The sequence below is a fragment of the Stegodyphus dumicola genome, chromosome X1 (assembly GCF_044657685.1).
Source record: "Stegodyphus dumicola isolate Sdum_Otavi_A_Nest chromosome X1, ASM4465768v1".
Lineage (NCBI taxonomy): Eukaryota > Metazoa > Arthropoda > Arachnida > Araneae > Eresidae > Stegodyphus > Stegodyphus dumicola.
In genome coordinates, this window is record NC_140780.1 from 104,212,783 (window position 1) to 104,239,484 (window position 26,702).

Here is a 26,702-nt window from a genome sequence, read left to right on the forward strand (position 1 = left end):
ACAGTTGTGATCATATAGGTGCTTCTGATATCTTTACAAAACTTCCATTTGCTTAACGTTTCATAGAGAAAAATTTTCTAATTTTTTAAATATTTCAATTACTTGAACTTTCTGGTTAGTTGAATGCTGGATAGTTGGACTTTCCATGTATTTAAACTTGTACTTACATAAATAAAATTACATATGTGTTATTAAATATTGATGTTGCAATGAATAAGGTAGAAGAAACCATTTTTTGTGATTTTAAGTGACTATAGTAGAAATGTGACTATGGCATATGTCCTTTGCAAGTAACACAATAACAAACGCAAAAAATGTTTCATATCTCTATCATAAAATATCATGTTCCTTATGTGTGCTACTTTACTAGGATCACATCAGTATTTCTACACTCATTTTAATGTGGAAGTACATTTCAACGATCAAACCAATTATGAATATTTTATGTTTTTCTTGGGAATATTGCAATTATGACCTTAACCTTTTATTAGCAGAAATGACTAAAAGTATTTTACTATATTTACATCTTAGATATTCTATATAGTAAAATTTCTTGCACTTGCAGTGCAGACTGGTAGTCTTTGTCCTTGAAAATACTTTTATGTCCCATTCTTTATTTAATTTTTTTTGAAAGAGTTCTTAAATGTTTCACTGAGTTGTTTTTGGCAGAAAAAATGCATTTTAGCATATTTTAAACTCGTTTCCATTGATAACACAATATCTGTAAGAAACCTTGCACTGACTAATTTTAAGTTTTCTTTTTAAAATCTCATTTGTACTTATATTACTTTGCAAACCTAATTATGGCATATCTTATTTGTCATGAATTTCTGTAGCCAATAGAACTCTTTAAATATCTTTCATATATTTTTAAATTAGACATAGTATATTTACAAAATTTTAATAGATTACATGAATATATTTTAAATACTGCATAACCCAGTGTGATTGCAATCAGTCAATCAAATATTCAAATTGCATAGTAGTTGCTGAGGCCAAAGCGAAAGGTAATAAAAGTAGCATTTGTTTAAAAGAATTGAGAAAAGGATACTTAATGAGATTTAATGAAAATACAGAGAAAGAAGATGGCTACAGATCCTAATCAATAAAAAACAATATGTGCTAATATTTGTTTACCATTGATTTTGTTTTTACTGTAGAAATTACTTCACCTACTTTTATGCATGCAGACAAAATTGAATATTGTAGTAAATGTTTCCCAGTATGGCCATCCATGTGATAAAGCTATAAAGTCGGCCTGTGCAACTAATCCAGTTGTTCCTTGTTGATGGTTATATTCATTGTTAGTAATTATTACTCACTTAAATGTATTTTTCATGATGAGCAGCTAAACTACTGTGAGCATGGACTTATTAATTAAACTGTGGTCATGAATACCCATATCAACAATATAAAATGATGAACTAGGAGCTCTGGTACTTTGAACCTGTTTTTATTGTGGAAATTATAAGTAATTTCAGCTACATTCTCTTTCCCTGGTGTTTTATTCAAGATAAGATTGCTCCTCATTCATGGTGTCAGTAAGATGTGGTCGGTCCACATCTTATTGGCTGAAATGTCTCTCATTTTGAACCTTTAATCGTTTTTATTAACTGAAGCATCATGTGAACAGCTGGGGCTGTGTTACTGATTTAGATGTACACTTACCGCAGACTCATGCGATCTGTGCATATCGGAGAGATGATTTTAATGTTTTGGCTTATTTTTATTTAGAGCAGTGTGTCAAATGTGATATTGTAAGATTAATAATCTATCGAATCAAATACTTATCATATTCTCTTAATTTAGTTGCATACTTGATTGTTTATTTATTGCAACTTGAACAGTCTGAGTGATTAGTAGAAAGAGGATAAATTAATTATGGAGTTTCTTAATAGTTTTTCAGCTTAGATAACTTCAGAAAGGCTATTTAATTATGTTATTGTTGGAGTAGATTTATTTGACCATATATAAATCTGTTGTTCATGTAACATGAGTAATTTATGATACATTGGTACCCTACATTGCTCATGATGATTTTAAAATTTTTTCTTATCATCAAATCTTGCAATTACATTGTAGGTATTAGGAGAAGTTGAACCTCAAATTAAATTAATACTATTGCTTGAATTAAAATTACAATTAAAGTTTTTTAAGTGAGTTTCAGTATGATAAATAAACCTTATATTTTCAATAACAGCATCATTGGCATTATATTAAGGTATGGTCATGGGTGCTATAAAGTATAACGCTTATTTTTAACTATAGTATAAAACAACATCAATCATTTCTGATTTTTAGAAAATGAAACAGAATTAGAGGTTTACTTCCAGATGCTTAGAAAATTCATTTTCCTAAATGGGTAACTTGAGTAGCAACATCAAAAAAATAATTATTCGTTAACTCTATAGAGCCAGTAAATGCTGAAAGAGGGAATGCAACTCAGGATCGACACTGCCAGCCTCTTTGCTGCCACATACAGAATCAATACAGAAATTCAAGCACTGTATTTGTCATTGTGCTAATGTTAATCCTACAATAATTTAATAAAATTCTTTCCTTCCTGAATTTGTGCATTGCTAATTATAATTGCTGGTCATGTTATGCTGTGTCAATTGAATGCTCGTGTCTGCTGTATGCTGTGTCAATTGTATGCCAATGTTGATTCTGTGCAGCACTGTTCCTATACCATGTTGATTATCTGTAATATTTTGTAATATTTCTTTTCCCAAATAAGAACTTCCAGAAATTTTATTTATTTTTAAGAAAAGACAGCTTACATTACAATGCAACATAAATTTTACATTACTGAACTATTTTAGGAAGTTGTTTTATTTTACCATTTGGAATTTTGTTTAAATCAATCTTAGATTTCACTATTCTTCTTATGAAATGGATATATATAAACCTCTTAAATGAATGGCCATGTTTTTTTTTTCGTTAACTTTTTGAACCATGTACAAGTTTTGCTATGCTTTGGAGAGTGAGCAGTTTTTATATAAATTTTACCACTCGACTCTTATCTTTGTATGTCTGCTGTTAGTTGGCTGACACTGCTCAAAACCTTGAAATTCCAACACTGAGAAAGAAAGACCATTGAAATTTTAAATTCATAGGTATTATTGTTTCACTGGTTAAATACAGTCAAAAGTCATTAATTCGGACACCCATAATCCGGAATGATTATAATCCGGACCTCAAAGCTTCAAACTTTCTGCGCATGCGGCGCGTTGACGCATACGCATAAGGCCTTTACGGCTGAGAATAAAATACGTTTACAAGTGCACGTTTAATGTATAACGGACGGTATAAGCTCAGCTAAAATTATTTAATTATCTATTTCAGTTAATGTTGCAGATCGCGTTGTTCCTTAATCTTCGAATTGGATCCGGCTTATTATTTTTTGCAGACTGTTAGAGCAATTTTATAAAAGTAAGCTTGAACTTTTGATTATGTCAAATAGAATTTCTGATGCTGGAGCTCCCAAAGGATCTACAAAGCGAAAGTATGTTTCAATGTCCATCAAACAAAAAGTGGAATTACTTCAAAAAATGGATAAAGGCATATCCTTTCTCTAACCATTCTGAAATCCGTTTATCAATTTCACGCTGCTCTGCGGCGGGCGGGGGGGGGGGGGACGTCGTATCCTTATCTTCAGAGCAGGTGTTTTTATTTTATTTGGCTTATAATTCCTTACTAAATGCAGTATTTCATCTTGATGTACTCCGTCTTTGATATGATTTAAATAAAATTCCTCATCATTATAATTTGCTTCCGATAGTGAAGAAAGTGACACAGAGGTTATTGAAAACGAAAAAATTTCAATTGACAAATTAGTCGGTATTCTCGACACAGCAATTATAGGACTTGAACAGCGGAACTTTGTAACTGAACAATAAATTATGTCTGTTTAAAGAATTAAAGCGAATGTATTATCACATAAAAAACGAAGCAACTTAAACAACTTACATTGAAGAAATGTTTAATAAAGTAAACAAATAAATATTAAGCTTTTTTTTTTTTTTTTGTAAATTTTGATACCCTTTAGATCATAATTGTTCTTTATTTCATAAATTACAGTTTCATATTTTTAATTTTGTAATTTCTGCATGCCATCTTACCAGATTTAAACTGATGATCTATAATCTGGAAAAATCGATAATCCGGAATCGCCGAAGTCCCGACGAGTCCGGATTAACGACTTTTGACTGTATATGGTTTTTACTGAAAAGCCATATATTTTCGAGCCTCATTTGGAAGAAGCAAAAATACTCTTACCACAGATCCTATCTATCTTGGCATCCTGTGCACAGTATAGGAATGATTTTTAATGTTTTAACTGATTTGTGTATACAACAGTGTGTCAAATTTTCTGAGATGTAATCACTTATACAATCAAATATATATCACGTTCTCCTAATTTAGCTGCATATTTGATTGTCTGTTTTTTTGTTACTTGTCTTAACAATGCTTTTGTATTTACATGAGATTTCAGTTTTCAGTTGAATCTGAGTCTGATCTTGGTGAAAAGGCCCAAAGCAAGCCTGGCAAAGTGTTTGTTGCATTTCCCACATTGTGTTTTGATTTTTTCTTTGCAGCTTTATCTTTAACAATGATACTATTTTTCTCTCGTTGTTAGAAAATGGCCAACACTATCTTTACAGATGTCTTCTTTTGCACTAGAAGATTTTGAAAAGATCCTGAGTCTACCTCTTGTTCTGATCAGTCTATTTGAGATAAACTGTTGTTGTAGCTCTTCAGAACTCCTTCAAGTTTAGGGCATCACTTATGTTGACAGCTTTGTGGAGTATCCATGCATTTGTCACTGCCACGAATAAAAAGAGGCCAGTACCACTTTTTCCATGAATTTTAATTGCATTCAGTCCAGCCAAGCAGTGATCTGCACCACCCATATGTTTGTTATAAGAATTTATCAAATTAGATATTTTCAAGTTAAGATTATCTTTGTGTCCTGTTACTTGCCTCTTCACATCAATGAATAGTTCTAAAGTGCTGAAATTTGTAGCAGCAGTGACAGTACTACTGTCATTCTCTCGGGCTACGCAAATCTCAGAGTTCTTGTTGAATACAAAATCGTGCGGCAAAAAAAATTTCTTTTATCTTCGTAGACTTAAGTTTTTCGAAAGGGCACTCATGGTTTATCCTATTTTCTCGTATTTTTTCTGTGGCTCAAAAAGCCTTTTCACCAAGACTTTTCAAATGATCAATTGTGGTAAAAAAAATTATCAAAATATAAAGTGTAGCTTGAAAGATTCACAAGATTTTCTGTCAGTTTCATCACAATCCAGGCACCAAAAGTAATATCATCTCTTGCAACATATTCTTTACTGCAGTGGAGAGAAAAATTGTAACAATATCTGTCGCTTTCACAGAGAGCCCAAAGTTTATATGCAAAATGTATTGGCTTGCTTCGGATAAACTGTTTGACTATTCCTACCATAGTACACAATAATCATTTCTTTAATGTTTAGATTTGCTGAGAAGTGTCCGAACTTCATAAAATTATTATTGAGTATCGCAAATGAAGGTTTTACTTTAAAAGATCGATCTTGAGGATGCTGACTTACAGTTCCATTGTCCACGAAATGTAAATTAGATTTCAACTTTTGTAAGCGGTTTCGTGACTTCATATTTTTCACCAGGGTTGTGCCAAGGTCTTCAACATCTGACCAGTAGTCATGTTAGGTATTTGAATGATAACCAGTTAGAAGCAAAATTCCTACAAAAACATGTATTTCATTACTGGTGGTCAAGAAATTGTGTTCGTTTTTTACATCTGTTGCATATTGCACATCTTCTTATATTGCGAGATTGTAAACTTCATTGGAATTAAAATTGCTTAGAAAATTGTGATGGAATTTTATCTTTCAATGTTGTTTCCATCTGTTTGAAGTCACTTGCAGTTGATTCAGCCTGTATTGCACATTTTGTTTATTGCAATGATTTAATCTTCATCCAAGATGATAGATGTCTTTTAACATTTTTTCTGTACTTTGTTGTCAAAACGCTAGAGTTTTTGGACTGTTCAGTCTGGAAACTGTCTCAAGTTCCAAGCTCAAAAGACTCAGGAACATCATTCACAATAATCTCTAGTATTTACTTCATTGTCATTACCTTCATCTTTGTCAATTAGTTCACTGGCATCTGGTGGTAGCACAGCAATTTTAACATCTCTCTCATCTGAATCTAAACTACATAATTTCAGTGCTTCCTTTAAATTCAGAAAACTTTGTATTGATTAACTGAGCAGGGGTTATAAGGTATTTCTCCCACCTGCTTGGCATGCCTTTGTGGTGTGGTGGTCTGCACGCTGTGTGCATATTCCAGAGGTCTGCGGTTCGATTCCTGGTGACGGTGTTTGCTCATTTTTCAAGTCTCTTGCTTTCAAACAATCCTAACGTCTCTTCAGTGGCATCCGAACTAAAAGGGTTGTGGATGATGATTCCGACACCCAGGATTTGGCGGTTGGATCCCCTAAAAAACCCCAGTCACCCTTTAAAAGGGAAAGTATATAAGGTATTTCTTCCGCCTTCTTGGTGTGGTGGTCTGCACGTTGGGCGCATATTCCAGAGGTCCGCAGTTCGATTCCCGGTGAAGGCGTTGCTAATTTTTCATTTTTCCTGCTTTTCAAAAAAATCCTAATGTCTCTACAGGGTAAAGCACTATGTTTGAGTTTTTTCTCCCCTCTTAAGTATAAGGGAAGAAATAATACATCACTTGTATGCTTATTGTCCCAATGTCCTATTTAGAGGCCAGTTAAAAAATAGTACTTTAAAACTTACCTAATAACAATAAAGTTATAATTAACTGCCAGGATGATAGCGAAAAAGTACTATCACATAAAAATCGTCCGGCCAAGCATCCTAAGTACACTGAAAAATAATCCTACGACTGCAGAGAGAAAATACAAACCATGCCCTGTAATGCAAGGAATAAACAAAGTTTCCAGTTGGAGGAGGAGCGAGTGACACGTAACTTGCAGAAGCTTATACATACCCTCACAAAATATTCGTGCCAGACAAGTATTGATTTCCACATTCTATTTTTCAGTTGTTCTTTAAATAGGGCAATTGGATAAAATGAGTTTATATGATTTCTAAAGATTGAAAAATAGTTTTCTTTAATGGGGAAGAAGAACATTAGATATGGAGCTAGAAGGAGAAATGGGAGATAAGATTATTCTGGTAAATTTTAAAGTGAGAATATTCTTTGTGTTAGTAAAATTTGGGGTTGGGGGAAGCTTTTAAAATTCAGGAGATTTTTTTTTCTTTTTGAATAGTTTGCAAGTTTTAAGCTTGAATTCCACTTTTCTTTTAATTTTTTTATTTTTATGAATTATTTAACATATTATTTCTCTTCATCTTATTTACAATGTTATCACAAAGTTAACTTTTTCATACATCACACATTAATCATAAGTCATTTCTCAAACTTCCCAAATGCCTGCTTAAATGCAAATGAAAAAAGTGTCATTCGTAATTTTATTTATGTTATATGTAATTTAAATATGCTGTTTGTATGTCTAAAGTTCATATTGTCACTTCCTCATAATGTTTTTTAGAACAAACACAGTAGTTTTTCAAGGACTGAATGTAAATTGTAGCATCTTCATTTGAAAGTTAGTAATCCTGGCTTAATTTACTTCCACTGAACATAACATTTTGATTTATAATCCCTATTGTTTGTCAATGCCATTAAAGAAAGTTCTGCACTGGGATATGAAATATTAAAATTACATTTCGCAGTCATCTAGAACCTGTCCTTCTAACAGTATTCCGGCAGTAAATGTTAATCTTGTGTTTAATATTTCTGATAATTTTTTCTCACGAGTTCAGAAGAATGTGCTCAAATGTAATCTGAGTTTTTCAATTTCACACACCTTTTCTTCTTAAAATTATTGCTACTGTTAGAAAAAGCATTAAATTTAAAAAGTATAGAAAGATACATTTTATATAATCACTCTTAATTTTAATTTCAATTTATTAATTTTTTCATATGTAACCCTAATCAAAGAGAAGACATTGCATGAAATTTACTGTAATACAGGTATCAATATCTTCAAAACTCATTATAGTGACAAAATCACCATTATGAACAGTAAATTTGAACAGTTGGAATCGTGATGACCATAACCATCTGCAGACCAAATTTTTATAGCAATCAAAAACATTCTAATCTGTGTTCATATACAGCTCTCATCTAGTAAATGGGCCATCAGTGGCCAAGTGGTATAGTCACTTAACACAAGTAGTCCGTTCCTTGGTTTAAATCCTGGGCTGGCTGCATGGGCATTTTCGTGGATTTGTCCATGTGTAATGTTCGTACGAGACAATTTCTCTGAGAAAGTCCTCTGCAAAGGCATCCCTATCCTTAGACAGATAGCCCTTAAGCACTTTGCTGTAATTAAAGAACGCAACCAAAATAAACCTTCTAGTGAACAAAAATGTGCTGAGCAAAGCAGTGTGGCATGACAGATCTGATGCCATTACCTGAAGGTCACAGTGAGTCTTAAAGCTGCAGTATAAGAAAGCAAATAAAAAGTGAAAAAATTAATGCTTATGTGAAAGTTATGCTTTATCATGTAGGGTTTAATGAAGGTATTACTACTTTTTTCCATAAAGCTATTTCAGTATCTGATTTCTGTAAAGTTAAAAACCCTGTAAAATCATCCATATTCATTTGCCTCAATTAAAAAATATTATTTAATTTCACTTGTTACTAAAATTTACTAGACTTAATATAGTTCTGTTAGTTTCTGTCCCGTAGTTTGCAAAATGGTTATTTTAACTGTGCTTGATTTTATGCCTTTCAGAACTAGCATTCCATTTTACCCCATTGTTTGCAGCTTAGAAGTTACTTCATACCCTTTCAGCTAATTATAGTTTTTTTAATTACTTTCTAAAATTAATTTTAAAAACTCAATTGTATTTGACAGTAAACTTTCCTAAGAACTCAGTTTTAGTTTTCATGACCCAGAGTTTAACCCTTTTTTCCTTTGGTTGTAAATCGCTTTTGTTCCAGTTGAAAGTGGATTTGAATTACTTTAATTTAAGGAGAATACATTAGGGGTATCTTCCTGATATCCAATTAAATTTTGACTGAGAGTACTCTGAGCATCAAATTTAGTTATCCCCCTTTTCCTACCTTTAGAGAAGGCATTCAACCAGTACTTGCCACCAGTCCACCAGTACTTGCAAAAGCACGTTGTAAGCAAAAATAAATGCTTTATTCAGAGTTTGAAATTGGGCGCAAACAGTATAAGAATCGGTCAATGGCTGATAATCATCATATAATTCAGGATGCCTCCATTTAAACGAGTGCTACAATGTAATAAACCAGGAATTAAAAAAGTTCTGTTTCTTCCATACTGAAATCAAGTAATTAATCTCTCATAGAAAGTAATAATTTCTCAGAATATGACCATTTAATTTTTTAAAACCGTTACTATTACATGATTGGAAGGTGAGTGAATTATTTGCAAATTATTTTTTACATTTTGTATTTGTTATGCTGACAACATCTTTTGACCTTCTTTTAATGGTAAAATATGTGATATAACTAATATTTTATCTATTATGAAATTATGTTGATCCTGCCTTTCAGTTCACACTAGAAACTGAATCTCTTCCTTTTATCGATATCCTTGTTTCACCACTAAATTTAATTTCAGCATTGCTATTTATTAAAAGCATTTCTTAGGTTACTCTCTGCAGTATATGGAATTCACTCACCATACTAATAGATATTATCTGACCTCCTGACCTTTACTTTTAAATATTTTTTCTCTTAAGATTTGTTTCCCTTAATAATTTCTGAACTGTTTTTATCTGATGTTTTTTTAAAAATTAGATAAAAACATGTGATTGTAACATTCCGTTGCTGAAGATCTGAACAAAAAAAACTTGCTGCTATTCATTTTTCGGATTTATTAAATATGATATTGCTGATATTATCTATAAATTCAAAAACTATTTCAGATAGATATAGTATCACTGAAATTATCCACAAATTCTAAAGACAGTACTTTAGATTTTATCTCTAAGAGCTATAACATTCCTTGTCAGTGTAGTGTGGTCTAACATACGTCAGCCAGACTAGTGAAATTTTAAAATTTCTCATAAAAAAACATGAAACCTATGGTATAGAAGCAAAAATAAATAAATCTTCAGAAGGTAATTTTATTTGGCCCTTAACCCAAATTCTTAACTTTAGTTCCATTGAAATTATTCCAAAACCCAATTAGAGATGTGTATCTGTTAAGCCTGTTACACTCACTACTAACTTTAGTTAATTATTTTACGTTTAAGTCAGTTTTCTCTTACATGTTTCAAAACCATACAGTATAATATTTTGATCCATTCGTTCTTGTCTAATAGATGTCCATAAATTTGTTGGCTGTTTTATTACTTATGTTGTTTTATTTGTTTAACTTGTGTGTGTCTGGCAACCGGAGCAGAAAATTTTGACTGTCTAGAAATCTATTTCTGTCTTTCTCAAAATGAAGAGCTTTTTTGGTAAACTTAATATCCTTTTATCATCATATCTTGTGTAATTTTAAATTTCATAAGTAATCAGTAAATTTTTAATGAATGACAGTTTTAACTTATTCTTTTGTATTTCTACTTTCCATGCATAACTGTATGTGGTTTGGAATAGAGGAAGAATAAATAGCAGTTTCATGCTTCTTCATCTGCAAATATTTATATTCATGATATAAAATGAATATATAAAATCATGTTGAATATATAAAATCATACCCATTGAAGCCAATACATTGAACCACTTTTTTTTTATTCTGTAGGTGTGATTACCTCAAAGGTTTTTTTAGAGATAATGAGATTTCAATAACTTATTTGTCCTGCTTGGAGGACATTTAGCTTTAGCTTTGTATTGCAAAATATCAAATTATCCCTGATTATATTAGCTTTTTCTTGCAAAATATCAAACTATCCCTGATTTTTAACAAGCTGTGTTAAATAATATACTGTAATACGTTGTGCAATTATAAGTATCAAAAGTTAAGTAAATTTTTTATGTTTTATTGAAATTTACTGAGCATCATAGCTATTCATTAAAGCAGTTTAATACACTACATACTGAAGTGGGTGAGTGTTGAGCTGTTCTTCTAGGTGTACAAGAGCAAAAGTAACTGCATCTAAATATATAAATTTTCAGAAGTAATATGAATATTTTTCATACACAACCTGCTTGTAATTTTAATATGGTTTTGCATTCTATTTCAGATACTAGTATACTAGCGTGTTACTGAATTGATATTTATTATTTTAGATATCTATGGATTTTCAAAGCAGCGAAAAATTCTGCCATCTTTTAAAGTGCACCTTAGATGTTATGTCTCAAATTTTAGAAGTATCTGAGTCACATGAAATGGGGAAAAGTGCAGAAGAAATACTTTGTTACTTGAAATCGTTAATGGTAATAGAATCTTGCTCATCTGTTCAGTGTGTAAGGCAGGTGAGTTTCTGTTTTCTTACTTTGAATTGTTATTATTTATATGTCATTTACAAATTATTTAAAAGGTCATAAACACTTAAAGAAAGGCTTAGAATTTTTGTGGAAATTTAAATGAACAAGTCTTTTTCTGTTATGTACTGTTATGTCACATCAGTATTCTTTACATGTCAAACATAAGGATCATATTGTATTTGTAGACTGATTTTTGTTATTTAATATAATCAAATCTTTTGTTAGTTTATTAAGAAATATGTTATTTACAACATCTTATAAAATAACTTAAAACTGTGGGAATGAGAGAGATTTAAAAACCTGTATAAAATAATGCTGATATTTATAAAAAAAATTTAGTTTTATATTAATGAGTTGCATGTTTGATTGTTTCATAATTCTTGTTTAATGTCTCCTAATTCTTAGTGGAATGTTTTGCATAATTATAAGACTTATTGCTGTGTATCTGAATATTTTCAATCTATCCTTACTTAACATTCACTTCCACGAACATCTGCATGTGTAAGTCACACTTGTGTTTGTTAAGTTGTACTGTATCCAGAAGCTTTTGTAATCTACAGGTCCTGACTGTGTCCTGTATATTCTGCTAGACTGGAAAAAAGTTATTACTTAGTCAGAATCAAACCACAAAATCTGAAGAAGGTTAAAATTAGTACCTTTTTGTTTAAATCTTAAATAAACAGAAAAGCACAGCTAGTGCAACAGATGAACTTTTGCTACTTATGCAAATAGAAAGTTAAATTCAAATGTATTTAACTTAGTATGAGACTGCACACTTAACAGATAACTTAAACTGGCTCAAGATATTTAATGGCATGCATTTTAAATGTTGGCTAGGAAAATGCTAAAGCAGGAATAAAACATAGACAGAGATGGCAATATTAAATAGCAGCAAGTTGTGGCTGCCAGAAGCTGTCAGCTTAAATACACAAAACAACTAATTTGCATCCTGGTGAGGAGTATGAAAAGAAAAAGGTATGGAAAAGTTCAATCATAGTTGGTTAATTAGTATGAAACCTTACAGTTTCCCCCACAAGAATTTAAATAATTCAAAAACGAAGATCTTAATGGCATTGGGTGAAGTGTTAAAATGTACCATCTAAAAGCATGAGCAAACTCTTAAAAATCTTATTTAAATTCATATTCTACTAATGTCATTTTAAACTCCATTATTGACTCCATTTGATCTCCATTATTGACATTTGCCTCATCTGACACATACCCAGGATACACATGAGGAAAACCATGGAAATGCTTCTGCAGCCAGCCCATTTGTTGAAACTCAAACTTCGGGCTGAACAACCACGGTTTAGTGGTTTTTGCCACTTGGCTGCTGGTGGGCTAACCTTTCACATTCAAAATCACTTGCTGTAGGCATTCATAATGTTTTTCTGGCACTGTATTGACCTTTTATCTTGCAATGGAATTCATGCATTGGTACTGCATTGGCTCGAATGGTCTATATTTTCTAAAATGTTTCAACCAAAATGTTTTTTGTGCTCATGACCAATAATGTGGCTGAAGGAATTTTATTCAAAAGGCTTTGGATATTCAGGAGAGATAAGTTTTTTTTTTATTAATACCACATTTAATTGGATGTGAAAGGCTTTTTCTTTCATCTGGCATGTTTGACATCTCTGACTTACACCATCCCTACCTAATTTAAAGATTTCTGCTTGTCATCACTCACTTTCCTTTTTTGAGATTTATCTCAATGATTGCTGTTAGCAGAAAAAATATTTTGCCAAGTACCAACATGTCTCCTTCTGTCAAATTTGCTACTTCTTATGAGTACGGGCTTCTGTATTTCCACGTACACATATTTACTGAGACAATTTTTAAATTTCACTGCAAACTCTGAAACCTGTTCTAGCATACAAGGTTTCTTAATCCCAGAAAATTTTCGATATGTGGCTACAATCTAGGTAATATTAAATCAATAACTTTCGCACAGGATTTTCTTTGCCATATAACAACTTCATTTGTACTTTTGTTAGAACAAAATCATATAACTCATCTGCCTTAGTCCGGTATTTACCATAAAGTTCAAATTCTAACTTAGTCTCCATCTTTAACCACTAGGGATACTCTCAAATATGCAGTTTTAAGTATTTATAATTAGTTGCCTTGAACTAAAAAGCATCATCTTTGTATAATAAACTTTATTGATATTCTAAAACATGAAATATTTAAGATAAAAATTGCCTGCAGCGCAGTGCGGCTAACAACGCTATTCTACTGAAACATAAACATGAACAACTGTTGCCATTCGCACAAACTTAATGGTAAAATAAAGCATATTGCCAGTAACAAGATTATTTTAAAATCATAACATAAAATTAAGCAGTGAGAAAATAAATAAAGAAAAAAAGAAATGCAAATATTAAATATACATCCAACAATAAGTCTCACGCCCTGGTTCACCTAGTTAATATTTTTTAATATCTTTAACCCCTTCGAGCCGGGTAGCGCAAACGCGCGCTTATCGCGGAGGCCGGCAGTGTCTTACGTGAGCGTTTGTCCAGGGCCGGGGGCTTTTTTGCTACTAAGCCTAAATCCGTGAAATTTCTGAAGTATGAACGCAATGCTCTATAGAGTTAATAATGCTCTATAGAGTATTTAAATGGCTTATGCTTTATAGATATTTTTATACTATATACTTTAATTACCTTATTTCTTGTTTAAATGCATATTTTACACATTTTATTTTCATTACTCACCATTTTATGACTTTTAACATTATACATCTGAAAAGTAAATATATTACTTAAAATTCTCTTTTCATATGAAAAATTTGAAAACAGGGATCTACACACAGTCCTACGTTACATTCCTTGCACTCATAATAACTCATTTGCCGTTTTGGAGGATTTTTCCAGGAATGTGAACAAACGAAGCATCGTCGTCTCATTTTCTTATCAGTCTCTTCTGAACAAAGTTTTGGAAAATGTCTTTCAGTTAATCTTTCAGAATCAATATCAGAATATCTGAATTTCAGAATCAATATCTGAAATATTTTGCGTCATTTCTGCTATTTCATGCTCTGTTAAACCTTTTCGACGCTTCGACATTGCAACAGTAAAAACAGAAAGAATTCACGTCTAACAAGATCTAATTATTTTCTAAAAACTGAACTGCAAACCGAAATACCCAACGCTTTAGCGCAAATAAAACTTCTCTACTTAAATAAACAACTACCACGTGCAAATAAAGTGCGATTTAAAGAGACGTCATAAAACACGCCATTCGGAAACATTTATTTCCCCTTTTGTTTATATAATCAAAAAGAGATGTATGTGAGTCATGCTTCTCTCATTTCAAGTAGAAGGTCTAATGTACATGTATCTGAAACCATACGGACATACAGTGCCATCTTGTGGCAGAAATTATAGTTTTTACAGCATTCCAGGACACTGGCACAAATATGTGACAGTCGGTAGTGAACGGGAAAATGCTCTGGCATGCCTGCGTGTCAGCCAGGAGGTGAGTGTGTTCGTTGCTGGCACATAGACGTGACAGTCGGCGCGAAGGGGTTAAACAAGTCCAATGTTTGTCCTTGCAGCACAGTGTTTCTATAGCTTATTTTTTTGTATTTCTCTTGCAGGATATAGTAAAAAGTGTGTTTCTAAACTTTCTAAAAATGTTGGAACTGAAATTTTAACACCAGAACTTCCAGATGGTTTCATTGATGCCTGCATAATGTCCACAATGAAGCTAATTCTTTCCACCAGAGTTATTGGTGCCAAATGAACTTGGAGTCTTGGGGGGTGGGGCAGGTTAATATTGGTGTTGCCTTGTGACATGGTTTGTGATATAGTTAGGTGCCAAATTTAGGGTTCTGCTGTATCTACAACCATTTGTTAATGTTCTGCAGACCCTGTTAAACTGAAAGCAAGTTATTACTTAGTCTGAAATATCCACAAGAAATTTAAAGTAACCTTTTTGTTTAAGTGTTAAATTAACAGAAAGCCACCAGTTGTGCAGTAGATGAATCTCTGCTACTCATGGGTATTTAAATTAACAAAACAATAAGTTAAATTCAGATATAGTTTGAGTCTATGCACTTAATAGGCTATTTAAGCTGAGTGAAGATATTTAATGCATTTTCAATTTGGGCTAGTAAGACGCTAAAGCTGGAATATAACTTAGGTGGAACTGATGATATTAACTCCCAGCTGAAACACACAAAATGACAGATTTGCATTCTGATGAGGTTTGCTGAAAGAAGTTATAGTAGAGGTTTAAATCTTGACTTGTTAATTAACTTTGAACCGTATGCGTTTGTTCTCTTTGAATATGTTATGTAGCTAAAAACTTTGTATTGTGTATGTTTGTGTCATATTTGCAACATAATAGTTTTGATATTAGAAGCATCTCTACCTTCTCTGTGCTTTTCTGTGTCTATTAGATTATGTTACATTACTAATGTATTGAAGTGGAAATTTGTCATCCTTAGGGCTGACAAATGTTTCAGAGGTATTGCCACTTGCATTCTGTAATCTTTCAAATTAAAATAATACATAGTTTGATGACTTAAAACCAGACTATTTACTTTTTCATTATTTGCATCTTTATTTTATTTTTACATGATATGTCTAACTGTGCAGTTTATAATACATGTAATTCGTGTGATTTGCTATAATACATCTGCCAACCTTTATAAATATTTTTATCATTAATGTCAATCATATCATGACAAATAATGATTATTTTTCATTCCTTTGTTTTCTTAGTTACTGAAAAGTTTGTTTGGTACTAATTTGATAGCATTGTGCCAGGAGGCACTGTTGGTTCCTGGAATGTGTAGCAAGGGCAATGGTTCAAGCCGACTTTCTTCAACAGTTCCAGGACTGTATCATACAGTAATATCATACCCTTATACTGATTTCACACATGTATTAAAAAATAAAACGATAAAATGTCTCTCATCGGAGGGAAATGACGAACTAGTCAGGTAATTTGTTGCCCTATTATAACTGTTACATATGTATGTATAATTTAAACAAATAATTTTTAAAGAAATAATGTATACAATTTTAAATCATAGTTCATGTCATTCTTTTTATATGCTTATTTAATCAATTTCAAGAAATTTAGTATGTATTAAAACTACATCATTTCCTTTTTTTAGAAGTGTGTGATGCAAATTATTCATAATTAAAATATGAAAAAAGTGTGTTTTTTGTTATAATCACAAATTATTTACATAAAAAGGGTAGTAGTTTCTAAAAGTGAAGGATGGCATTTTATTAAAAGATATTCTCTTATATTTTGAAGACTGGAAGAAGTTTCAGAAAGTAATACGTATATTAACGCCTAACTTTTCTGAACTTGTCACTATTTAATCACCATTTTATTTTCCTTTCCTTTTTCATGTTACTCTAGAAAATATTCTCTATTTCAACATTTTATGACCTTTTGTATGCCTTAACTAAGGTTTAATAAAATTGTGTTAGTTGATGTGAATGTGTACCTAATAATATTTTAAATTATTGTTAGAAATCTATACATTTTTATATTTTCTAAATCTAAGCACTCTAAACTGCTAATAAATTTTTGTGAGGATTATTAAACAATCATAATAATGCATATGCAATATGTGTTACTTAAATTATTACACAAAAACTCATATATTCAGAAAGGAAATAATATATATATGTATATGCGCTCATGAGTAAAACTTTACGTAGTTCAAAACAACCTATATTGGTTATATCTACTATTGAGAAATGTGGATGTAAGGAAAAGTATGAGACTTTTGATGACGTTTGCTGCAAGAAGCATCACTCAAATCCTGGGGAAAACCAAAATTAACTAATTAAATGAGGAAAAATGTTTTAAGTGCGAGTTTCTATCCAGCAAAAATATGCAAAGTTAGTGCTGTTATTTCTACACAGATTTAAAACTATGCAATACCGTTAAAACTAAAAGTGTGTTATTAAAATTAACTGACAGCTTATTGCACAATTACATTAGTTTTGATCAAATATATGAATGGAACAATTTGTGCAAAGTTAAACATTTCACATTTACCCATTACCTTTAGAACAGTGCATATAAAGCTGCATGCAACCACAATATTTGCAGCTACAAAATGGCAAATGCTAATGTATCTGGGACTTATAAGGCCATTTTATAATAAGACAAATTCCTGGCAAGTGACATTGTGTCATACTGAAGTCACTCTTGCATGAGTAGTGTCTTACAAAGCATGCACATGTTTGACCATTAACAAGTAGTAAATTTGAGTATGGTGTACAGTTAGCCAATAGTGTGTAATTCTCATGCTGTGATACAAATTTAAGTGATGGAAATTATGCATAAGCTCCCAAAAGACAATGTGGCCCCACCATGCATTTTGCATGAGGAGTTGTTTACCCTGTCAGACAACAAAAATTTTTACCATCAGTTATGTTATAACATAGAGCACCATTGATCATTAGTAGTAAATTATAATGGCTCTTGAACAAGTTGTAGAATGGAATACTAAGTGACGGATACAGTTATAGCAAGGTTAGCACCTGTGCATTCCTGGAGGTATATTTTATGTAGTCAGGCCTTGTTAACTGCTTAATTCCACTCCAGTTTTTATAGAGAACACCCTGGGGGTAGTCAAGGAGTTTCCCACATCTTTTCCCTTACCATCAGCCATCAAGAGGACTTTTGGCTGGACATTTATTTTGAGTGCCACTGTGACGCACAGACACTATACACTTACAGACATCTATACCTTCTCTGGGATTTGAACCTAGATCCATTGGTAGAGCTGTCAGCATCAGTAACCACTATAACATCTGGGGGGCAACATGAACTGACATTAATTCATTTAATTCATCATCATCACTAATTGTACATTGGATTCCAGATGGTGTGTAAAACAGCACTCAAATTCACTAATGGGATTCAAAGAAACAGGCCAATGTTATTCTATTTTAATTGCAGGACAGGTTTTCTTTTAGATCTCAAATGCTTCTTCTATTCCAGATATAAATGTTACTTTGTGTGATACATGTAAAGCTTCTGCCTATTTGTTTAATATTGTCAGCACATATTTGTGGTGGACTAACAGATATATGGTATGACTTGCAACTTTATGTTGGGGGTACTTGATCGGTGTTGATGATAGAATGCCTCAAACCTCACAGGTATATTACATTTGACAGTCTGTAGCTGCATATATTAAGGGTAACACTCTGTATGCTCTGTTAAAGGGGTTTGTATTCAATCACAAGATGTATACTATGCACCTGCTGTTTTGTTCACATGTTTGTTTACCCTTGAAAGTTTCGGCAACTATCATTGAGAAGTATGATGGCTTTCCTTGTTCTTAGCTGTGTTCTTTTTATTATTATTATTAATATTTTGAGCCAATTTCTTTTGAAAAGTTCTCGGCAAATCTTGCTATATCAACTCTCTCTTTTTTGTAATAAACCATTGACTTAATTTTCTAGTTTCTAGCAGAGTCTGTCTTGATGTATGTAACTCTTTACATGTTCAACATGATCATATTACAGTTATATATTTATTCTAACACATTTGCACATTTCACAGCTCCAACTTGGACTAGCTGTTTTAAGGGATCTATTGTATGTATAGGTAACATATCCAGATTGTTGGACCGATACCTTTGTCAGTGCCAGGTATTCACTAGGCTTGTCTGAGCCTATAACTATTCAGAGTAGTTGCAAAAGTGCTTTTCTTCTTTCTCTCTCTTTTTCTGTTTGCGGAGAGGCATGACTAATGCATAGGTAAATTGATGCTGAAATAATTCGATTGATTTTTGTTTTCTGCTTTTCTTTAACCCTTAGCCTGTCGAGTGATTTTCTACAAATACCTTTAAAAATGTCACTAATTTTGGACAGAGCTTCCCTTAAAATGTTGGGAAAATAACCCTAAACCTCTGAAAAATGCCGGCTATTGCTATTGTTAGTTCTTTCCCCTCCCAGAATACTTGATCAAGGGTTCCGACTGTAAGTGAGATGGATTATTACCATAAATATTAGTACCCCCTAAATAAGAGCTGTCAAGAAAGTTGCAAAAGACTATTTTTCCATGATGACCATCCGAATGCTGCAGGTTTTACACATGCGAATACTATCTTAAAAGTTTTCTTTCCTAAAAGAGTCTTATTTTGAAACAACTTGGTTTTAAAATTTACGGGCTCTTTTTTTAATTATTATTCATGTTTAATCTAAATTACCTAAATCTCTGGGTCATTGACTATCATATGAATTTCAATGCAGATTGGTTAAACTGCTATTAATAAAATCCATATTAAAAATATCTGGTGCAATATTCATTCTTTCTGTGAGATTCCTGAAACATTTGAAAAGCAATATTTATAGTTCAATTGCATTTGATATTATTTCTGATTTTCTATGTTTTTGTCATAAATTTAAAATCTTTAAATCTTTCAACATTTTTCTGTATTCTTCATTTACATGCAGATAATATTTTTTTAATAATTTCTTTTATTTATAGATAGATATTTAGCATAATATTTGTATAATTATTCTGAAAAAATCTGTTTTATTATTTCTGCCAAATTTAATCAATTTAACTTGATGTGACTTTTAAACTTGCTCTTTAAATAAACACTAGTTAAATATTAACGAGATTTAAAAATTTTAACTTTTCAGGCATATTTAATGCTGAAATTTACTTAGTTTTTAAAACGGATGTTATTTTCTGGAAAGATTTCATTTTTTGAATGAACAATATACTCTTAAAAATGTATACAAATATGCTTTTTTAAGTAAAGTTAAATAATCAGCGAGATAAAATTTGGTAACTGAATATCTTAATTTCAAGGGCGAAAAAAAGATTTTTATTATTATACGTAGATAACTGTTTTGAAAAAGGATGGGTTTAAATGTGACTTATTTTTCATCTGATTTATGAAAACAAAAAATTAAGTGATTTCAGGATACAGCATAAAAATTTTTTTAAATATCTTCTTGATCTCAAAGGAATTAAACTTGCCCTTGGTATAAATAAATAATAATACAGTCAAAAGTCGTTAATTCGAACACCCATAATCCGGAATGATCTATTATCCAGACTTCAAAGCTACAAACTTTCTGCGCATGCGTTTCTGCGCGCACTCGTAAACAGGCGTTTACGAGTGCGCGTAAGACTTTTACGGCTGCGAATATGTTTGTGCGCATGCGCGTTTAATGTGTAACGGATGGTATAATGTTGCAGATTGCGTTGTTCCGTTATCTTCGAATTGGATCCAGCTTATTATTTTTTGCAGACTGTTAGAGCAATTTCATAAAAGTAAGCTTGAACTTTTGATTATGTCAAATAGAATTTCCGATATATATTTACTAATATGTAATTTGTATCTACAAAGCCAAAGTATGTTTCGAAATCCGAAATCTGTTTATCAATTTCACGCCGCGGATTGGAAGTTGATCTGTCAGCACTATCCTTATCTTCAGGGCAGATGTTTTTATTTTATTTGGCTTATAATTCCTTACTAAGTGTAGTATTTCATCACGATGTACTATGTCTTTGATATGATTTAAATGAAGTTCCTCGTCATTATAATTCGCTTACGATAGTGAAGAAAGTGACCCAGAGTTTATTGAAAATGAAAACATTTCGATTGACAAATTAGTCAGTATTCTCGACACAGCAATTATAGGACTTGGAACAGCGGAACTTTGTAACTAAACAAGAAATTATATCTGTTTAATAGAATTAAAGAGAAAGTATTATCACATAAAACGAAGCAACATACATTGAAAGAAATGTTTAATAGAGTAAACAAATAAATATTAAGCTTTTTCTTTTTGTAAATTTTGATACCCTTTAGATCATAATTGTTCTTTATTTCATAAATTACAGTTTCATATTTTTAATTTTGTAATTTCTGCATGCCATCTTACCAGATTTAAACTGATGATCTATAATCCGGAAAAATCGATAATCCGGAATCGCCGAAGTCCCGACGAGTCCGGATTAACGACTTTTGACTGTAATGCCTTTGTTTCCGCTTTTTCTTCAATAATTTCGAGATTTTTTAATACAAACATTACGGTATTACCTTTTAAACACCTGATCTGTTTTTAAAAGCAATAAACAAAACATTTAGGAGTTATTTTAGGACTGAACCGTTGATAATATCAATTTAAAATTTACATTTCACTTTTTTTAAATACACTATTCTATTCTGAAAGGGAATTTTAACCCGAAACAGTCTTTATGAATTTTCAGTTGATTCTTGCCTTCCTGTCCTTGAAACACTAGTACACTTTGTCTGAAATAGGATTAAAAAACATTACCCTATAACAAAGCTGAAAAGGAAAAATGACACATAGTTAATAAGAAACAATGCAATATTGTTATTTATTAGCTTACAATATAGTTGTTCAGTATGGTATTTTTGTAAATAAAGGTTATTGTACATTTTGTAAAAAATATGGAAGCATTATATTTAATAAATATAACAAATTATTAATTATTTAAAAAGTCATTATAAGAATATAATTCAAAATTTTTTGTGACATATATTTTTTTAGGATAATTTCTTTCCTAGGAATCCCAGCATTCAATTTTTTGAAGCATTAAGTTCTAAGAAATTGTCTTGCTTTAACGCAGATTTAATTATTCACATGAAATTTCTAACCAAAGATAATGTCTTAAACAACAGTTTTTATTAGAGTAAATATCTTTATTGTTTTAATACTAATAATATACAAACATATATTTAAGTGCACTGCAGTTGTGTGAATAAAAATGCTGGATGTCAGATGTTTGTCTTGGATTTGTCGCTGGCAACCAAACAGGTTAGCGGCTTGGTGTCTTTATAATTTTCCCCATGTGTAATGTGAATTCAAACCAATTTCATTTTGAAAATTTTCTAAGAAGATATTTTATTAAAACAGATAATCCATGACTATTTTAACAACTGTAAAAAATAATCTATGAATATTTTTTGTTTTACGACAACACGAGCAAAATGATTTTCTCTGAAAAAACGTGTACCAGCACTGCTTATCGGCCACCATTAAGTTAACTGCATCATTCTGATTCTTTAAAATAGTTTTTTTTTTTTTTTTTTTTTTTTAGAAGAACGTTTTGTCAGTAAAATGCACTATGTATAATCTGTCATTTTATTTTGTTCTTCTGTTATGTAAATAACTAACTTAAAATGCATATTCCATAAGTTGAGAAATCCCAGTAACGGACGAGAGGTAAGATAGTTGAGCAAGTTAAATCCTAGCGGCTGCATGGGAGGTTTCGAGGTTTTTCATAAGTGTATTGTGAATTACCAGCCTGTTTCCCTCAAAAATCTCTTCTTTTAGGTAAGTAACCCCTGTGTGCTTTACCATAAACCAAAATCTTTGTCGGGAAAACTTTGGCGCATGTTACCTTATTATAAAAAGGGGTTCAAATTGATTTTTAGCATCATCATTATTTTCAGTATTAATCATAACATCAATTGCGTCAATAGTATTCTCAATATTAATCTCAGGTTTATATTCATAAATATAATGTAAACAAAAGCGGCAGCTAGAATTAATATATAAAATTTTATATCATAAAAATTTATATTAGAATTGTTCACAGCACTTGAGGATTATATGACTAAAAGAGTCGCGTCTCATAAAGGACGTTTAAAGAGAAAGAATTCGTATTACGTTCACATGAGGATAAACCATGAAACCTCCCCTGCAATTAACCCATTTGCCTAGATTTGAACTCCTTCAAATTGCCAGTCTTTTGCGACCTTACCAAACTTAACGCTTAGGGTTCACTCGTATTTTAAAAAATTGCTTGTGTGTTATAAGAAAAAAAGAACAGAAAAATTTAGGAATCGAAAAATTTAGAAAAATGTAATAAGAGCACAAAAAGAATTTAATTCACTTAAAAGAGCGTCTTTTTTTTTTTTTTTTTTTTTTTTTTTTTTTTATGTACAGGAGATAGAAGCATGTTTTCAGCTGAGTTCATTCATAAGAGAAAAACTTTGCATATAAAGCTGTTTTTTTGAAATGCTCCACTATAAAAGTAATACAAAAAAACAGCATAGAAATTTTTTTCTCACATGCACCAAATGCACGCATTACCCTTTCCTGGATTTGAAGAACTCACAGAAAGAAAGAGGGAGTAGAAATATTGACAACAAATTTTATTGGTGTCTGACTGATTGCTTTGGGAATACGAAGTCTTCACGAACGGTTCTCGGAAGCTATTCGGGCAAACTGGGCCAACGGGTTTAGTTATACTACATTACAAAGCAGAAACCAAAGATAAAAGTGGCTGCCCCCTGTGTTAGAAAAAAGATCTTTCGGTGGTGAAATCGGTCAATGTCTTCTTCAAGGGTTGGCCTCTTATCTGTTTATCTATGTCCATAAGAAAATACCACAGAAACGTGTTCAAAAGACCAATTTTGTACTTCTTTTTAAATTGTTTTACACTGAACCAAGTAGGGAAATAAAATTTTATTTTCTTAATATATATATTTTCTCAGAAATTACCGTAGTTGATGGCATATAAGACACACTTTTTTTCCTAAATTTGGTCTCAAAAAAGTTACCTGCGTCTTATATGTGAAGGACACAGGTTAAGTTTCAATACTGAATGCTATTTTTAGCCTGGATAAAGGTCTAGACACACATAACTTTTTCTACATCTGCCATAATTATTTTACGCATGCATGAAATATCTGTCGCCAAAAAGCGGCAAAGCTCGAAGCTGATGTTGAAGTTCGAACAGGTTCGACAGTCACGTTACGTCTATGGATCTTTTCCTTCTTTACATAGACTTTCTTTGATTCAGCCGACACACGTGTCGGTGTCGGTATCGGTGCTACTCTGTATAAACGTGTTGGTAGCGGTACTTAAAACTATTTGTTTAAAAAAACACCCAGGAAAGTATGACTACAGGAAACAAGAGATTAAGCTATACAATTCAGTATAAACTAGGAGTGTTAAACTATGCCAAAGTACATGGAAACAGAGCAGCAGCAAGGCATTTCTGTTCACCACCTACCGAAAAATTGATATGTACTTGGCGACTGCAGGAAGATCAACTGAAGACTGCTAAAAAACTGTCAAAAAGGTTAGCTTTAAATATGTTCTTGGCCATAGATGGCGCCACTGTTTTTTATTCTTCTATAACTGTGCACTCCAATAAAACTTTACTTGTGTTCCAAACTCCCAACAGGTATGTTGTGTATTATTTATTCTCATGCATGCAAGTAACCACTCTCTGCTATATTGAGTTTCTAATAGGTTATGGGCCCAGGCCAGATTAAGAAATGAGGATAAATAATCTAGTAACTAGTTAAGTTAGTTTGTTTATTCAATTCTATTTGTAAATTTTTAGAATTACTTTAACCAAAATTGACCACATGGTTATGTTAGGGTTAGCCAAAGCACATGGTTGCAAAAGCTTAACTAGTACAAATATTTTTGACTGTTAATTATTTGGGCAAATGTTTCTTTGAGAATAAAATTAATTCAATAGAAAATTTATTTGAATTTATCTCAAATTATAATTTTTTTTGTCTCTTGTTGATTAAAGTTAAAAAAGGAAAAATGCCAGGGGGAGAAGGTTCATTTAGTCATAAACAATTGAGTGGAAGGGAAAATTACATGGATTGGAAATTTTCCATGAAAATGCATCTTATTAAATTAGATTTATGGGCTTATGTAGAGGGTACAAAAGAAGATCCAGTAAAGGATACCAAAGCTTTGTCATATATAGTTGAAGGGGTAAGTGAAATTATTTTCAATGATATAAGGGATTTAACAAGTGGAAAGGAAGCTTGGAAAGTATTAGCTGAAACACATGAGGATAAGGGAATCACAAGAAAGGTTTCAATAATTAAAACATTAGTGAATACCCGTTATACTGATTGTAAGGATATGTCTGACTATTTACATAGGGCGATTTCATCTTATGAGCAGTTAAAATCTACTGGTGTTAAACCTGATGAAGAATTAATTGCAGGAATAATTTTAGCTAATTTACCTGATAGGTTTGAACCTCTTATAATAGCTTTGAAAAATTGTGGTGAGGCAATAACAGTTGACAATGTTAAAAATCGCTTGTTAGCCGAAGATTCAAAACCCCTAGTCAATGAAAGTAAGGAATATGCATTTGTTAATAAAAATATCGGAAGCAAAAGTTACTTTAAAGGAAAATGTTTTAAATGAAATTTGTTTGGCCACAAAAGCTCCGATTGTCAGAAGTCACCTCTCAAAAAGGGTAGATATAATGAAAACAAGTTTAACAAAAAGTCTAATGTTGGATTAAAACATAAAAAAGGGGAAGAAGCTTATGTAGTGGAAATTAGTGTAGCTAATTCTAATCCACATCCCAATATTTGGTACATGGATTCTTGAGCTTCTTACCACATGACTCCACATACAGAATTATTAGATGATTATCAGGATGCTAGTATTCATCAAATAAAAACAGGAAGTTCAGTAATAGAAGTAGAGGGTAAGGGTAAAATAACTTTCCTCTTATCTAGAAATAAAAAAAGGGAGTCTGTAACTTTTAGTAATGTTTTACACGTTCCAAAGTTAACAGCAAATTTGCTGTCCATTAAGTATTTAAATAAAGTATTTGGAATGGTTAGTACTTTTACAAGTGAAAGATGTTTTGTGTATGATGGTAAACATTTAGTTGCTACTGGAACAGGTATGGGAGATAATTTGTATTCTCTTGATTTATGTAATGAGTGGGCTTTAATTACTGCTAAAAATATTTCAAATGAATTATTACATAAAAGAGTGGGCCATTTAAGTGAAGGAGGAATGACCAGATTAAAAGATATGATCGAAGGTTTTACATTTAATGGAAAATTGTTAAATTGTGTGTCATGCATTAAAGGCAAAATGCATAGACAACCATTTCCCTAGGGAAAAGCTAAGCGTGCAAAAGAGTTATTAGGCATAGTACACAGTGACCTGTGTGGGCCTATGAATGTTACATCAATTGGTGGTTCTTGCTACTTTATTAGTTTTATTGATGATTTGTCGCGAATGACTTTTGTTTATTTTTTGAAAAATAAATCTGAAGTTTTTGAAAAATTCAAAATATTTCAAGCATTTGTTGAAAGGCAAACTGGCAAATCAATCAAAATCTTACACTCAGATAATGGTACTGAGTATGTAAACAATGAGATGGATAACTATTTAGCATCAAATGGAATTCAGCATCAAAAATCTATTCCA

General features: G+C 31.7%; 1 protein-coding gene across 3 annotated transcripts in view; it reads left to right on the top strand.

Annotated features, from left to right (window-relative positions):
* The window catches only part of htt (huntingtin), a 595,026-nt gene that overhangs the window by 244,179 nt on the left and 324,145 nt on the right, over positions 1-26,702 (top strand). For all 3 annotated transcript variants that reach the window (XM_085807902.1, XM_085807903.1, XM_085807904.1), the window contains exons 22-23: positions 11,311-11,496; positions 16,242-16,462. In XM_085807902.1, the coding sequence (XP_085664028.1) occupies positions 11,311-11,496; positions 16,242-16,462 (407 nt within the window). The remainder of the gene's footprint in view (positions 1-11,310; positions 11,497-16,241; positions 16,463-26,702) is intronic.